The sequence below is a fragment of the Lagopus muta genome, chromosome 8 (assembly GCF_023343835.1).
Source record: "Lagopus muta isolate bLagMut1 chromosome 8, bLagMut1 primary, whole genome shotgun sequence".
Classification (NCBI taxonomy): Eukaryota; Metazoa; Chordata; class Aves; order Galliformes; family Phasianidae; genus Lagopus; species Lagopus muta.
Genome location: NC_064440.1, coordinates 25,127,122 through 25,143,491, shown reverse-complemented (window position 1 = coordinate 25,143,491; position 16,370 = coordinate 25,127,122). Strand labels below are relative to the sequence as shown.

General features: G+C 37.2%; 1 protein-coding gene across 3 annotated transcripts in view; it reads left to right on the top strand.

Moving 5' to 3' along the window:
- Positions 1-16,370, top strand: part of BMPR2 (bone morphogenetic protein receptor type 2) — a 102,574-nt gene that overhangs the window by 69,461 nt on the left and 16,743 nt on the right. For all 3 annotated transcript variants that reach the window (XM_048953171.1, XM_048953172.1, XM_048953173.1), the window contains exons 4-8: positions 6,904-7,014; positions 7,519-7,610; positions 9,458-9,688; positions 13,564-13,678; positions 15,243-15,403. In XM_048953171.1, coding sequence (XP_048809128.1) covers positions 6,904-7,014; positions 7,519-7,610; positions 9,458-9,688; positions 13,564-13,678; positions 15,243-15,403 — 710 coding nt within the window. The remainder of the gene's footprint in view (positions 1-6,903; positions 7,015-7,518; positions 7,611-9,457; positions 9,689-13,563; positions 13,679-15,242; positions 15,404-16,370) is intronic.

Below are 16,370 nucleotides of genomic sequence, written 5' to 3'. Positions count from 1 at the left end.
TAGGAAATGCTGTTATTTTTCCTTTGATTATTCACAGCCGGCCATATGGGCAGCAAGGTTTGCCTTGGGGGACCCAGCCTGTGGCAGGTGGGTTGGAACTTCCAATCTCAGCTGTTCTGTGATTGGATATTTTTATGGAAAACTGGAAATAGCTCCTGCTGGAGTTCAGTGTGGAGATCTGTGGAGAGTGACTTAAGAGAAGTATTGAAGCCTTGTGGTATCAGCTTAACTGAGAATGTGGGTTTGAATGCATTTAGTTGTGTGACTGGGTTTCTTCTTTGTGTGTTGAAAAGCCTACCATAATATCTAAAAGGCCACTAATGTATGTTTCTTTCTTACAAGTTCTCTGCTTAATTTTTTTTCTTCTACATGTTCTTCCCTGAACTAAATTTAAGATTCACTTAAGTAATTTGAGTCGTTTTGATATGTTGTTTATATCGGAGGTTTTCTTGTTATTTACTCTGACATGCTGAAGACTGAGCTCTCACATTGCAGGATGGTGGATCAGCAATGAGGTGGTGCTCGGTGAAAAATGGTTGGCCTGGCTTGCGTAGTAAGGTCCATTTCATATAACTATATGTAGGCTGAGCAGACAAACAGATCATTCTTTATACATTATGCACAGAAATTTTGTAAGCAACCACAAAGTATTTAAATTATTAAAAAAATTGATAATCATGTAAGTACAAATAAGTATTTTTTTCTTTTTTTTAATACAGAAAGTGGGAAATAAAGCATGTTTGCCAAGACATTTTTAACCTGGCAGAAAATACAAAGAAATTTAAACCTATGTGCTTTTGGAATAGTTGATAATTGTATGCTTTTTCAAAAAGCTGAGACTTTGTTGTCATAAAAGTTATACACAGCGACTGAGAGAAAAAATGAAACTTGAAACACAAGTAGAATTAATCATGCTTAGAGTCCCTTTTGCAATTTGCAGAGTAAGTTTGCAGTCATCTGCAGCCAAAGGCCATACTGTCTACATGCTTCAGCCTTTCCTCGTGGGTTGTGTTTATGATTTAAATGTAAGGCTTCCTTCATGCTTCTGATCTCATCCTTAATATCATTATCATTCCTAAATAGAAAAGCAACTTCTGTAACAGACTGGCAATGAACATACTGAATTGATCACATCAAAGAAATAGTTGTAGGATGGCGTTAAGCCTCCACTTCTTTTTAAAGCGATTTGCATGGGCAGATCTCCGAGTCCCTGTGTAATTGTGCTGACTTTGATCAGAGCCCAGGCAGCTGGAGTTGTTTTGAAGAATCAGATGTTACAATGCTGTGAAGGTTGAAGGATGGTGTTCTCCTTATATTTTGGTGACTACCAGAACTTGGTAATTACTTGGTGTTAAGATAGTTTAATATTTTGGTACCAACTGGAATGCTACTTGGCCTCTGCAGCGTGTTGATACCAGAAATTCAGTGGGAACACAGGTAAATTTTTAAAAACTGGTTTTCATTATAGACAGTAATTGTAGTGTTTCTCTAACATGCTGTTACATAATACTTATCTAAACTTACACACATGTATTTACTAGAATTATTTACTACGATGTGACAAACACACAGCTGTGAGTCATTTACTTGAAAAGTGGGCAGCTGATTTTTAAAAATTTGAATGAAAAACTTTAATAGCAATACAAGGGTCTGGCAGAAAGTGGTTTCATGTGCAACCATCGTGTATTATGTGGAAACCTCCATTTCCAAATTACAGTTACCAGAATAAAAATTTCTCCAGGTATTTGGGGTTGTTTTCATACTACATATGTAGATACTCATATATAGTGTACGTGTGTGTGTACATCTCTATACTTAACGTGCAAAAATTTCAAAGTCTAGAGTTTTATATTCAATCATCTAAAGAGTAGGAAACAATGTAATTGCTTTTGTCGTTCTAAGGGCATCTCCTTGTTTAGCTTTGTGTGATTCAGTCTTATTTACATAACCAAATATTTCCCCATGGGATTCCTGGCTTTTGAACATGGCAAACACTTGCTGTTCTTATAGCTTCCTGAAGATTTCTTATCCTAACAGCGATCTCTGCTGTGTCCCAGGTTTGATGTCCAGGGGATGAAGATCTTGCAGAAAGCAACAGCGAGCCCTTGGGCTACAGTGCTGTAGCAGCTTTGGTGCTTTCTTCTCCTGATTTTCCACTTGATATCTTGCACTTTCAGTAGTAGTTTTAGAGCCTGATGCACTATGAATTGGGAAATGTGGCAATTCTGTGTGGATTCCCGTGGTCCCAACCAAGACTGGAATGTTTTACCTTCGCACAGCACGGACTATGGCACTTGAACTGACAGTAACACAGACTGTGGTGGATAACGAAGGCTTTGTCATAGAAATGCTGGATTGTTTGAGTTGGAAGAGTCCCTTAAAGAGCATCTGGTCCAACTCCCCTGTACTGAACATGGACGCCTACAGCTAGATCAGGTTGCTCAGAACCCCATGCCTAAAGGGACGGGGCATCCACTGCCTCTTTGGGCACCCTGCTCCAGTGCCTCACTACCCTTAGTGTAATAAACTTCTTCTATATATCTGATCAATTTATCTGGAGGGATGGGCAAGGGCAGGGAGGGGACAGATGGCCAGAGGTGTCATGGTGTTTGCTGATGGGAAGGGAAGGCACAGGAATCCTGCACCTTTTTTCTGGCTCCAAAGGAAGGCTGCTGTGATGTTTACAGGCTCTTTTGCCACTGGCCATCATTACCTGATTTTGTCCCCATTTCCTTTTTTTCCTCAGAATGTTCTTTGGTAATATGATAAATGCTGATTTTTAAAATATGGAAACAGAAAGCATACAGAAGAGGCTTTCATTTTTGAAAGTTAAATTACAGAAAAATAAAAGAAGAAGCAATTTCAACCACAGACACATAGATCGCAATACTCCAGTACTGATTAATATTACAAGCTTATGTTTATAGTGGAAAAATTAATTGGAAGGAAAAATATTATTCCTCATGACGTCATTAGCACTGTCGGCATTTTTCTTTCATTGTCATTTCTGAGGAAAGCTAGGAAAGCAGCAGTAGGAAAATTGTGTGTGGCAATATGGAAGCTTAATTTTAAAATCTAATTTACCAAGGATATTGTAGCAGCGTTTGGCAGCTATTATGGCAGACATGTCTTAGGGAAGAAAGAGAAATGCCTAATGTGGTAGCAGTGCGCATAGGGAGTATCAGAAGTGCAGGGCCAGGTTCAGCCTAGCGACTCGTTTCTGACCAAGCACTGGAAGCACTGCTGAAATGCCTTATTGGTGAGTGCCTTTGACGAAATTCTCTCCCTACACAGGGTCTGTTGTATTTGGGGTTTGGAACACAGAAACAAGCTCTGTGCTGCTGGCAGGGTCGGCACACTGCTGGGAGCAGCGCTCTGCGGGTTACCAGCTGCTCCCCAGCCAGGAGGAGGGCATCTCTATTTTAATCACTTGTGCTGCTCCTTTTTTATTTTTTATTTTTTTGAAGGCTGCTGATACTATTTGCCATGATATTTCTTCATGATGTAATTGGTGCACTTCAGAAAATATTACATCAGAGTTACTGGTAGAATTTTTTCAAGACAGAAGAGCTGGATGCCTTCTAAGTAGCATAGGCATTGGTCACACTTTGTTTCTTTAAGCTGCTGCTTGAAGTCGCCCTGTTCTCCCTTTCCCACCCAAACAGGTTGGCTCTGGTGTCTTGGGCCTTACCGCAGCTTTTGGTGACTTATTCTTGTTTCAAGCAGTTCTGTTTTAGATTGGAAGCTGAAATAGGAATTTTTTCATTCTCTATAAAGAATGCTCAGTAGAAACAAAAATTTCACAATGAAGAAGCACTTGAGGGAGTTTTGCTGATATTTTGTGTACAAGTGTGGGTAGACTTGTGCTCCGTAATCAACTCTGCAGTCATTACATTTCCTACAGACTGCAGTTCATCCTCTCAGCATATCATCCTATAAACTTGGACTGTCATTTTTTTAAGCAATACAATGGTTTGGGAATAATATTGGGATATCAATATTCTTGGTCTGAAATTTGAAGATAGTGTCAAAAAAGTTGATGCAGTTCCTTCCGTTTATCACTGAAGAAATACCCAAATATCGATGATGATCCCGAAAGATTGAATCAGATTATTGAGCAGCAGTTATGCATGTTCAAAGCAGTGTTTTACCCACCCGTATTAAGTTGAACTGCATATTACTAATCAGTTGAAATGTTTGGTTACCATCATTAAGAAATTTAAGGATAATTTGTAAAAGGTGCTTGACAGCCCAGCAGTAGTAATTCCTACTGTAGGACTGACTGTGACTACATGAATAGTTGACAACGTTGTTTTAAAGTGTTTATAAGAAGTAAAAACTGGTTCAGGATAAGCCAGTTTTGTGTTTTGTTAAGAAACAACTCTGCTTTAAAAAAAAAAAAAAAGTTTATTTTCCTGTTGAGCTGCAGGAAAGTTCTTTACAGTTATTTGGCAAATGCAGAGATACCACTGAAGATAAAAAGTTTCCAGAGGGAATGGTCCATCAAGGACCAAGAATGCTGTGATCATTTTTCTCAACATGTTTTTCTACTACTGATCTCCACAAAACTGTTACTTGGGACTTTTTGTTGCTGCCAGGCCCCATAATACATTTACTCACATGCTTCTAATGAGAGAAAGCCAGTGCAGAAATGCTGCCAAACTCTCTAAGTAGTTGGTGCAGCTGAGAATAGCCTTCTCTGGCCTATGCTAGGAGTGGAGGAACAGCAAAATCCTGTTCCAGAAGGCAGCAGGATGGTGGATAGGGTTCTGCTGTCAGCCCTTGCATTGTAAGAGTGGCAAGAATGGAGCAATCAGACTTGGGCATTGGATAACGTTCAGGAAACAGTTGTGGACATGACTACTATATAGGCAGTAGGAAGTCTGTAAATGACTACACACCGATTATGTGGTCCAGGAAATACAGCAGAGGTTACAGCAGGAACCTCAGCCCCTCAAAACCTGCACTTTCTTAATATCAAGATGGTATCTAGCACCATCTTGGACTGATATAAAAGAAACCAAACAACATTATGTATATGCAAATATATGTGTGTGTTGGTGTCTGTATTTTTCTAGATAAGCAAAAAACATTGATTAAGCTATTCTATTCAAAAAATAGAATAGTCAAAATTACGATTTTCCTGCCAACAGTTACACATTTTCATACACTTATACAGTATTTTATATTGCTTTGTGTCATGTAAGGTTCTTTTATGCTGTGTTTTTTTAAATATATAGTATGTGATTGGGTGTGTATAGGTACATAGCTAGAATTCATAATCTAGGTGAAAACTGGAATCTCAGGTTTTTAGTCTCCAAATGATAGAAATCCCAACTATGATCGCATAGCACAACGCTCTGTGGCAGTAGTTTATTTTCCCTGTGAAACTCTCACCAAAACCATTGGTGGTGGTATTTCTTTTGACAGAACAACTTGAAATTTGATAGTGTCATGAGTACCATTTGAAGGCTTTCTCTGATATGTGCTGCATGTTATTTTTGAGGGGTAATTTTTCAGGTAAATAATCACATCTCAAATGCTTTTTTGTTTGCTTGTTTTGTTGTTTTGTTTGTTTTACCAACTTTTTAGTAGTTCTGCTTACCACTACAATTGTGTAAAAATGGAAGCTGATGTCTTTCACACTTGATTTCTTTCCTTATCTTTTTCTCCAGTGTTCATCCATGCTGGGAACTGGAATAAATGAATCGTGTTTAACTTACTGTAAATGCAGTTTGAGCAGTGAATTTGTCTGTTTATTCAGTTAGTGTAGACTGGGATAAATTTTATTTCAGTCTCACCTAAGAATTTACCCAATGTTTAAGCCTTGTGTGCATTATATGTTTTGTGGTTTTAGAATAGTTAGGTCTTGTTATGAGTCTTTTAAGGAGTACTTTTAGCAGTATATGAGACAAGTTTAAACATAGTTTGCAAACTTGGTTTTAAAGCCAAGGTAAATGAGGTCTTGTAATGCCACATTCCAGTGATTCTGACATCAGAGGAATATCTGCAGTAAGAAATTTCTCTGCTAAAGTGGCTGAATATTTACATACCTGAAAGAAACAAGATTGGGATCTGATGTGGAAAAGCAGTAAGGTAACCACTGAAGACAATAACAAACGTTTACATTAAAACTCTTTCCCCCTTCCTCAGAAAGCAGTGAGATGCATTTAAACCAAATTTGATTTTTGTTAAGAAAAAAAGTTTTTAAAAGGCTAAATTAAACCAGTCATTTAGTTTTCAGTGTTTTACTGTTGTTTCAAGTTGTTCGATGTTCCGCTGTTGTTTTTGGAAACATCAGTCTGGTTTACATAGTGAGAATCATGATAAAACTGATCTGAGCACTGACACAAATCAGAAAAAACAAAAGCACTTTGAAGCCCTAGCACAAAAGATCTTGCATCTAACGTACATATGGATGTTTGAATACAAAAGATTAATTATTCATCACATTGCAACATTATTGACCTTTTATTTTACTTTTTTACTGAGATTTTCATTCCAGTGTTGGAATAATAATAATAAAAAATAAGGTTAAGTTTATAAGCCTGATTTGTAACAGGAAACTTGATTAAGAAATTGTCTGCTGAGCAGGAGTGCATTAGTTTCACCTTGGATGCCTGTGCTGAGCTTTTGCAGATAGAAAGGAGATTCACTTTAAGGTTTCAGTGCCTCTCTGTTGTGCCCTTTGATGGCACTGAAGGAGTAGGAAAAGCTGCAAATCAGCTGGGCTTGAGATGATCGGCTACCCTGTCATCCTTTGATTTTAAGAAGAAAAAGAGTTTAGTGTAATGTCTTACAATCAAGTGTATGTTGGGTTTTTTTCCTCATTGTAATAACATGTTTTTACGAATGTGACTTTTTCAAATTTACAATTAGAGTCTTCATCTTGTTTTCTTTCAGATTCTTCTCATTCTTTTCATCGGGATGAGACGATAGTTATTGCCCTTGCATCTGTGTCTGTACTAGCTGTCTTGATTGCTGCTCTGTTCTTTGGATACAGAATGCTTGCAGGTAGAGTTGGCTGACCCTTTTTTTTAATGTTGTTCTTACTGTTAATACTGTTTCTCAAAATTATGCTTATGTTTAGTTTTCTTCCCTAGTCTCTCTTACAAGTTTGTATGTAATGCTCCCCTTTATCCTCTCCAGCATTTTTTGGTGATATTCCTTTCATAACAGTTCAGAGAGATTTATGATTCGTTTTCCAAGTTGGCATTTTGGGGCCTGCTTTTCCTCGACATATCCTCTACTCAGCACATAAGTGTTGTTGTAAACGTGTTTGACAGCTGCTACCAATGATATTTAATTATCAAAACAGTGTGTAGCAGGTTGCTTTAAGGTTGTAGCTGTCAGCACCTTCGCTGCTGATTTTACTAACTCAGAAGAATTCAGAGGGTTCCCTTCTATTTACCTACATTATGTGTTAGTGCCAAGTTCAAGGCAAGTTTGCATTTTCACTTACAGTTATGTCACAAAATCAGAAAGTGTCTGATTTCCTTTCCATCCCTTTCTGTACAGGAGACCGTAAACAAGGATTGCATAGTATGAACATGATGGAGGCAGCAGCATCAGAGCCCTCATTGGATCTAGACAATCTTAAGTTACTGGAGGTAAATGTTCAACTGTTTCTTAATCTTCTTTTTTTTCCAATGTAAGAAAAAAAATATGTTACAGCAGTTTTATTTTGCCTGGTTTTGTTAGCAGTATTGTATTAGCTAGAGCACATTCTATCTTGAAAAGAAAATATTAAACACTGGAAAATGATTAATGGGGATGAAGAGAATTTAAATGTGCTGCATTTCAGCACTGCATCAAACTCCTTTTCTTTAACTCAACTCTGGTCACTTTAAGTACAATATCCTACAATAGTCACTTGAAATGCTTTAGTAACACCTATTGGAGTATAGAATTTACTGCAGATAGGGCCATGTATTTCCATTGTAGTGCTTTTATGTATTGTCATTAATCACAGTGGAGCACTCTATTTCCATGGCAACTAGGGGCTAACTAGAACCTTCCACTGAGCTTAGTGTCAATGCATCGTCAGAAACCTGAAAAAGATTATACTTTCAATTGATATACTTAGTAGAACTTGTATAGAATTTGTAAAAGCTTTTTGCTAGAAAAATCAGTATAGTGGCTGTGAAAGAGATAGAGAGAGGTACTTTTCTTCCTGTTGCCCATCAGAAATCACAGTCAGAGATGCTGGCTGCAGGCATGGTATTCTCACTGCAGTGTGCTCCGGGCAATGGGGAAGCTAACCAGCAAAGAAACTTGGGTGCCCTCTGCCAACAAAAAGTATTGGAGGCAGAATTCACGAGAGTTCAAAGGCACGTATTGTAAAGGTGCGTAAAGCCTCAGATGAAATACTCATACTGATAGGTAGTCTTGTAAAAAGCATCAGCTTTGTTGGAGAAATCTACTGCAGGGTCTTCTGTCTTCTTTCTCAAGCATTAAGGAGTTGACATCTCACTTTCAGTCATAGGGTGTCACAGAACAAATTGTCTTCACCTGTGTTTGCTTTTCCACATCTCTGGTAGGGATGTGAACATACTGTGTGTTTGTACCTTGAACTGACTTTACAGTCCACTATGAGGACTCTCTGACGTTGGAGGACTGAGAAATGGAAAGTATTATCTGTTAAAAGATACTTTCTGCTAGACAATATTATCATTTTTAGAATCATTAGATTATAATGTATGTACTTCTAACAGTGAGAAGATACTTGCCTACCTGTAAACTATTTGAATGCAATAGACTTAAATTCTTATGTAGTTAGAGTGTTTTGAGCTTTACAAACTAGAACTCTTTTTGAAGGTGGTCCAGTGCTCTGGTTTAGAGCAGAGATTGCATCTTTCTTCAGTTGCCATGGAGATGGAAAAGGCTTTTCTGTAAAGGCAGTCTAACATTGTGGGAGCTAGAATAAAGATTTACAGGTAGCACAGAGTTGATTATGTCTTCCTATTAAAACCTGTTTATCTCCTTTGGAATCTGTGTTGCACTGCAAATGCATGTAGAGCATTATTAACCTAAAATGTACAGCTTGTAAAGCTATCCTAAAGGTAAAATGTATAGCTGGAGTTAATTAGAATTGATCATATAAAAGCTATAAACGTTTAGTAGTCAAAAGTTTAATCGGAGAATTATCAGCATAATGCGCTGGATTTATTAATGTTCTATATAAAATGGCTGAATAGGTTATTTACAATTTATTTAATGGGTATGCAGACTATAGGTCAATATAGTAATATAGATCTAAATAGGCCTATCCTAAGATTTCCAGCTTAAAAATGTTTTATGACAGTGTTCTAATTCTGGTCTTCAGTACAAAATATTTGCTATTTCCCACAGTGTAATTGAGTATTAAAGTTGGTATATAATCTTTGTTGAGTGAGAACTCTGATTTTTGCCTTTACTTATTTTTGAATGAACTAATTCTTTCCTGGTTTTTTTGCAGTTGATTGGCCGGGGACGATACGGAGCAGTGTACAAAGGCTCCTTGGATGAACGCCCCGTTGCTGTGAAAGTATTTTCTTTTGCTAATCGTCAGAACTTTGTCAATGAGAGGAACATTTACAGGATTCCACTGATGGAACACGACAATATTGCCCGCTTCATTGTGGGAGATGAGAGATTCACTGCAGATGGGCGTATGGAATATTTATTGGTGATGGAGTATTATCCCAATGTAAGTGCTTCAGAGAAATCAATTGGATTTGTTTAGATTCCTAAGAATAGCCACATAAAAAGGATGTACTTCAGCCTCTGATGATTCTTGCACAGTAGTCACCTTTGACTGGTGTAATGTAAAAATGATCCATATCATTTTTAATGAATTTTTAATGGTACAATTTTAATGAACCATAGTATGGTTTGGTTTCCTGTAGTACCCTTTAAGGTTGCCCAGTTACTGCTACCAAATGTAGTCTTACGAACTCTTGGCTGTAATATTTTGCTCTTGGTTATATTGCAGTTTTTTTAAATCAGCTGTGGAATAATCAAGGGCAATATTTGAAGAATTGTTTTTACTTAAAAAATTATCAGTAAACGTAAAAGTACTTGATGTTAAAAACATTAGACCTCCATCAAGGTCCTTGCAACGTCACTCTATAGCTGCAAATGGCAAGGGTTTTCTACAAGAAAACATAAGGCATCCAGTATTACTGTTTGTGGCACTATAAATCATGAGGTGTTTTTATGCTGCTACTTTCTTTAAAGCTTCCTGTGGCATACCCTGTTTGTTTTGTTATACTGTACATTGATACTGAAGAAGTCTTAAAGCAGTGTTGCTTTGCAGAACCATATCTTCAGTTCTCCTGAGCTGTGTGCTACATCCCTCAAACTCATTGCTCTGAGTTCAGTACTGTGTGTGTGTGTATACATATATGTGTACGTGGAACAAAAGTATGTTGAAAATGTACAACACAAAATGTGAGCTGCTTATCATGAAAAATCATAAAATGTAACATATGAGGCATTGTTTTCCTGTTGTATAGAAAAGGACTTTAACTGTTCAATTAAACCATACTTCAGTGAGCTTTTTGGTCTCAAGTAAACAAAGGCATTGTATTTATTCCAGTGTGTAAAGGTGATGACTGCAGGTTGATTTGTTATGGGGACAGTAGGACAAAAGCAGCTTATTAAGTAGCAAAAAGAAATAGAACAGCAATAAATAAAAGTAATGATGCTTCTCTATTAAGATGTTTCAGGTACTATATATATGTTTGTGTTGAAAGTTAAATGCATGCATGTATATAAATATCTAAATATATATGCAAATTTGAGGAGACAACATATCATTTCACAAATATAGAAAGAGTGTCCTGACTGAAACTCTTAAAGTGAGAACACACTTGATTCTGTCAGTTCATAAGGATTGAAAATCTAAGAAGAGATTGCAGAGATGAGAAATGACTGCAGGAAAGCTCAGGCATGTCTATACCACGTGTACGACCTACTGTGACAGAGCAGGCTTACTTTCAACTAAGTTAAGTGAAGTCAAGAAAGAATTCTGTTCCTGAGAGGGCACAGCATAATCGTCTTAACAGGCAATCTGGTTTTGCTGTTTTCTTGAATGAAAGATATTTGGTTGACATGTAATTTGATTGGAAATTGTTTTGTGTCTTCTATAAGCAGGATCTGTTAACAATCTACTTGAATGCACAGATGAGGCTTACAACATATTATCGGATACTTTCCCGATATGGTGTTGAAAACAGCAATATTACCCTGAAATCAATCCACTGGTGATTTGGAAGTCATTGGAAAAAGTGCTCAGCAGGTGTAATTAATGCACAGTACCGTCCTTAATTCAGTGAGCAGATGTTCTGCTGTGTGCTGAGCTAACAGCAGGGAAGGAACCCTGCTGTGGAAGTGCTACTAGAAGGGAATGGCGCCATTCAAACTGTAGTCATAAAACTTGCTTCAGTAAGAGGTAACCCATGCAAGACGTGCAGCTGAAATATTCCCCATCCAAAACATCTGAGAAAGAAAATTTCCTTCTTGGAAGTGGAAATACACAAAACAGAACATTTTAACATAGAAAATTGTTTTTGGCATTGCTTGGGTGAAAGCAAGACAGTTTAAATTACACCAAATCACTATATTATCCGAATACCAGACAGATGAATGTATGGGAGCAAGTAATAAAATGGGGGATATATGTGTTGGCTCAAGTATAAATCTCCCTCTCAAAATCTTAACTGAAACTTTTCCTAGTTGTCATTTATACTGAACTTGACTAAGAGCATAAAATCACAGCTCTCAGCCAGCTTAAAAATAAGTGGTAGTTAGAAAGCTCTGAGATCATTATATGGTGTTTCCCACTTAGGCCACAACAACAGTCTCGTTATCTTTATTAGAATGGGCTGGCATTAGGGATAAAGTGGAAATTTATATATCAGAATAAGATATGTGATCCATATTGGACTGTGCAGTTTACCTTCATAAAATTTAAGTCTATAGATAAGCAAACCATTTCAGTTGTGTATTTCACATTTTACAATTTTGTCTTATCACATGTGGACTCCATCACATGTGGAGAGGACTGCACCTGACACTTAGGCCTGGCGTAGTGACAGGAATTTTTGTGAACCTCTTGTTTTGGATTTGGGATTTATTGCTGTAGTAGAACTGACAGGAAGTTAGTAGGAGTCCTTCTTGTAAATAATTGTGCATTTTTCTTACTGTTTACAGCTTTGTAACTCACTTGTAAATGAATTCTCAGATTGTTTTTACCAAAATCTATTGGAAGTTTGTAGGACAGTATTTTAAACAGCTTAAAAAAAAAAATCTCATTGAAGTTTACAAGTTGCATAGTGATGTTTGGTCTGTTTTTACCAAGGAGGTTGTCTGTTTATGGATTCCTTATTCCATACAGTCTAAATTTGAAAAGCTGCAACACTTCTGTAATTTTATTAAGGAATGTCAATAATTGGCTTTTAGTTTTAGCACTGAATTTAAAAAAATAGTCTTCGATCATTTTAAATGTTGGCTATCTGTGTGCATCCATCTGAGCTGTGCATGTATTAACCGAATACTGACTCCAAATGGACTCAAATGGCAAATATCTGCAGTTATTTTTTAACCAAATGTTACTTAACAGATATGTCATTCAAGTGTTTTTATTTGCAGCTATGATAGTAAGACGTTACATGTTAGTGCATCTTTATGATTAAAAATTTAAACAGGCAAAAGATGGTAGACATAGTCATGAATAACCACTATAGTGTGTATGCAGAGAAGCCTGGACCTCTTGTTCTTTATGCTTGGGGATTTGCTTTGTTTAAACCAAGGATATTGTTACTGAAGACTGTGCATAAAAATGCACAAAGACATGATAGTTGTGGATCTGTCCCTTTTGTCATTTTGTCTGTGTTTCTAGAATATTTCACTGTCATAATTGACACTCTTCCTTTGTTTTTAAGATTTCACTGCAAAAGATAATTATTTCTTAAAAAGAAAAGAAAAGAAAAAAAAAAAAGAACCAGCATTTTATTCATGTTTAAATTCTCTATTTAAAAAAAGTATGAAATTCTTTTTTCCCATTTCTTCAATGTGTGTTGACTCGCTCCTATTCTGAGCCTTCTTTGGGCTTTTTTGTTTCAATGACTGAACTAATCACAGCAGGTGAGATGCCAGTGAGAGATGTGCAGTGTTCTTCTGTAAATGCAAAAGGTTCAAAGTCCACTAGTTAGTAATCCCAGCTGTTATGTCTGCAGGTACCCTTCTTCTGTTATTCAGTAACAACTTTATAAGAATAAAAGAAAACGGTATTTTGCTTTTGTTTGTAATACTTTACTCATAAAGGCAATATTTATCATTATGTATATTACATTTCCTTTTCAGTTTCCTTACGTAAACTAAATGGCACCACTAAAAATTAATGAAACTTTGATCCAGTCTTGTGTTTTATAATGTCTGGGTACACACAGAAGCAGTTGCAGGAATATGACTTTCAAGAGCAAGGGATAAAACTATCTTTCTTCAAGATTTTGACTTGATTGTTCATTTTGCTACTTGGTAATAATTTTAATCTAGTATTTATTATTTCATTTTCGATAGGGTTCACTGTGCAAATACCTGAGTCTCCACACAAGTGACTGGGTGAGCTCTTGCCGGCTGGCACATTCTATAACCAGGGGCTTGGCGTACCTGCACACGGAGCTACCTCGAGGAGGTAAGGCCAAGAAGGGATGTCAGAGTGTTCAAGATGTTGCCATTTCTGTCAGGTAGAAGATTGCTGCCTTTATTTTTCATTTGTGACAGTACAGTCAGTAGGAAATGCTTAATCCAAGTACAGATTCCTCACAACTTCTGATATGCTTTCCCTTTTGAGCAGTTCCCTGTCATGGGCTGCGCCAGTGACGCTTGCACAAAAACAGGGAGTAAGAGCCAGCAGTGTCCCAGAGACAGACAAGAGGAGCAGGCAGAGCTGTGCAGTGCTGCTGTATCATGGCAACAGATTACTGGAGACCTGAAGCACTGGTGTCTGTCTAATAGAGAGCGAGCAGATGGAGTGTTCTGTTTGTTTACTGCAGTTCCGACACAAACCAGCAAAGCAATTTTTAGTTTGTGTGTGAACTGTGTATGTGAAAAATAACTACATTTCTTAACTCCACTGCAGTTTTATCCATATCTCTTGATTTTTGTCGAAGGGTGAGATCCCTGGATTTTTTAGTGATTTATTAGAGCTCTGGATCTGACAACATGTTGATGTATCTATTTTATCTCTGCTCATTTGCTTCAGCCCACCATTTCAGCCAGTGAAGTATCACAATTATATAACAGGTATTCTGTGCTATAACAGGCTGCAGAATGTGGCCTGGCATTGAAGCATTAGCTTTTTGGCAAAAAAAAAAAAAAAAAAAAGACGATATTAATTCTAAATGAAGGTGCTAATGTTGAGATTAAAGTCCTAAACCATGTATCTCAAATGTTAAGAGTGGAAACCAATGATACTCTTAAAAGTGTGAGGCTGAAAATACCTAAATCAGTATTCCTACATGTGATTGAAACTGCAGCTATCATCTTAACATCATCGCTTAGAAATGTGCAGACAAGTGTGTGCGTTAGCAGCCAGAAAATGTGTAAGCCCTCTATCATAAAGGAGAGACAGCCATAGACTGAATTATATGAGCTCACGGAAGTAGAATAAACTGCATAGTTTAACTGGTTCTGTAGTGCTTGTTGTTTTACTAGGTAAATTGCATATAAATGAAGAACAACTGAGATTACTCTTTGGAAAAGATCAAATCCCTTGCAGGAATAACATGTACAGATTCTCTGGAATAATATTGTCTACATATCTTCTGAATTGGTGCCAATCCCAATTATAATTTCAGTAGCTGATATTGAACTTAACAGGAGACTGTGCATATGAGAAAGAACGTTTGGAAGAGCTGTCAGGGCTGTGGCAGCGGGTCTGTGCTTAAGTACGTAATGTCTTCCCTGCCAAACTCATGCTGCAATATCCTTTGGAAAGAAGCTTACTGGCAAACACTGAAGATGTATGTAATGGTAACCCAGTATAATGTTTAAAGGCAGTGAAGCTGTGAGTGACAGTCAGTTTTCTGTAGATAGCATACTGCAGAGCTCCTTATAAAGAAGCAAATATACTAGCTTTCTACAAGGTAAGTTGGTTTTCTGTTTATAATAGGTGAGCAGACTTAATGAGGTTCTCTCATTTTGTCAAACAGTAGAACTGCTCAAATAATAACAAGCACTTTCATATGTCCAAATAGACCATTACAAACCTGCAATATCCCATCGTGACTTGAACAGCCGCAATGTACTGGTAAAGAATGATGGAACATGTGTAATTAGCGATTTTGGGCTCTCCATGAAGTTAACTGGAAACAGGCTGGTGCGCCCAGGCGAGGAAGATAATGCAGCCATTAGTGAGGTAAGTACGAATAAAGATAAGCCAGCATGTAAAGGATGAAAAACTAGTGTGGGAATAACATTGAGAAATAGTTGTTTTAAGATTAATGTTATGGTGGTACAATTCTTTTGATGGGGAATTGCTGCAGTAGAGAAGCAGCCTTAGAGGTGGAAGCTTTGTATGTGAGAGATGAAGTATGCAAGGTGTGTATGGTTGCAGAGGTTACAAAGATGTGGGTGCAAGCCCCATGAGTCTTCTACTGCAAACATTACTTAAGCCCAAACAGTCTTTGGAAGCTGAGGTAGTTAAATTTTTCTTTCTTTTTTTTTTTTTTCTTTTTTTTCCCCCCCTCCCCTTCCATGTCCTACAACCACTTATTTCTCTGTGTGTCATCTGTAATTTGGTGGATTTTAAATAGTTACGACAGGGAAAATAAACGTGTGTAGAAAGGCATGGAACAATTGAGAATGAAAAATGAGGGAAGCTTGAAAGAGTAACCTATGAGAAGAGATTGAAATAATTAAAGTTGTTTAGTCTAGTGAAGTAAAGATGGACGCAAGTCTTCAAATATATAAACAAGTGCTACAAAGAGAAAGGAACAAACTGTTTGCATTCAGCTTAGATAGGAAGAAAGGTAATGGGATTATTTTGCAGGTGGGAAAGTTTAGGTTAGTTGTGAAGAAATCTTTTGAATCTGCAGAATTCAGGGACTACCAGGGAAGATTATAGAATTTGCATCCTGTGATTTTAAGGAACACAGTGGAAGAACATCTGCTAGGAATGGATTAGAATGGTTTCTGGGCAGGAAGAGGAAACTGAGTTCTTAAGCTTTGTTTTCGATGATGCAATGATTCGGAAAATGTTTGCTTTTTCTTATTAAAAAAATAAGTGTAAATGTGCAGACATCTGAACATAGGCTGCTCAAAAAATAGTTTAAACGAAGACTGAAAGCCCCCTACTGCCTTAGGATAATTGTCATCTGTGCTTT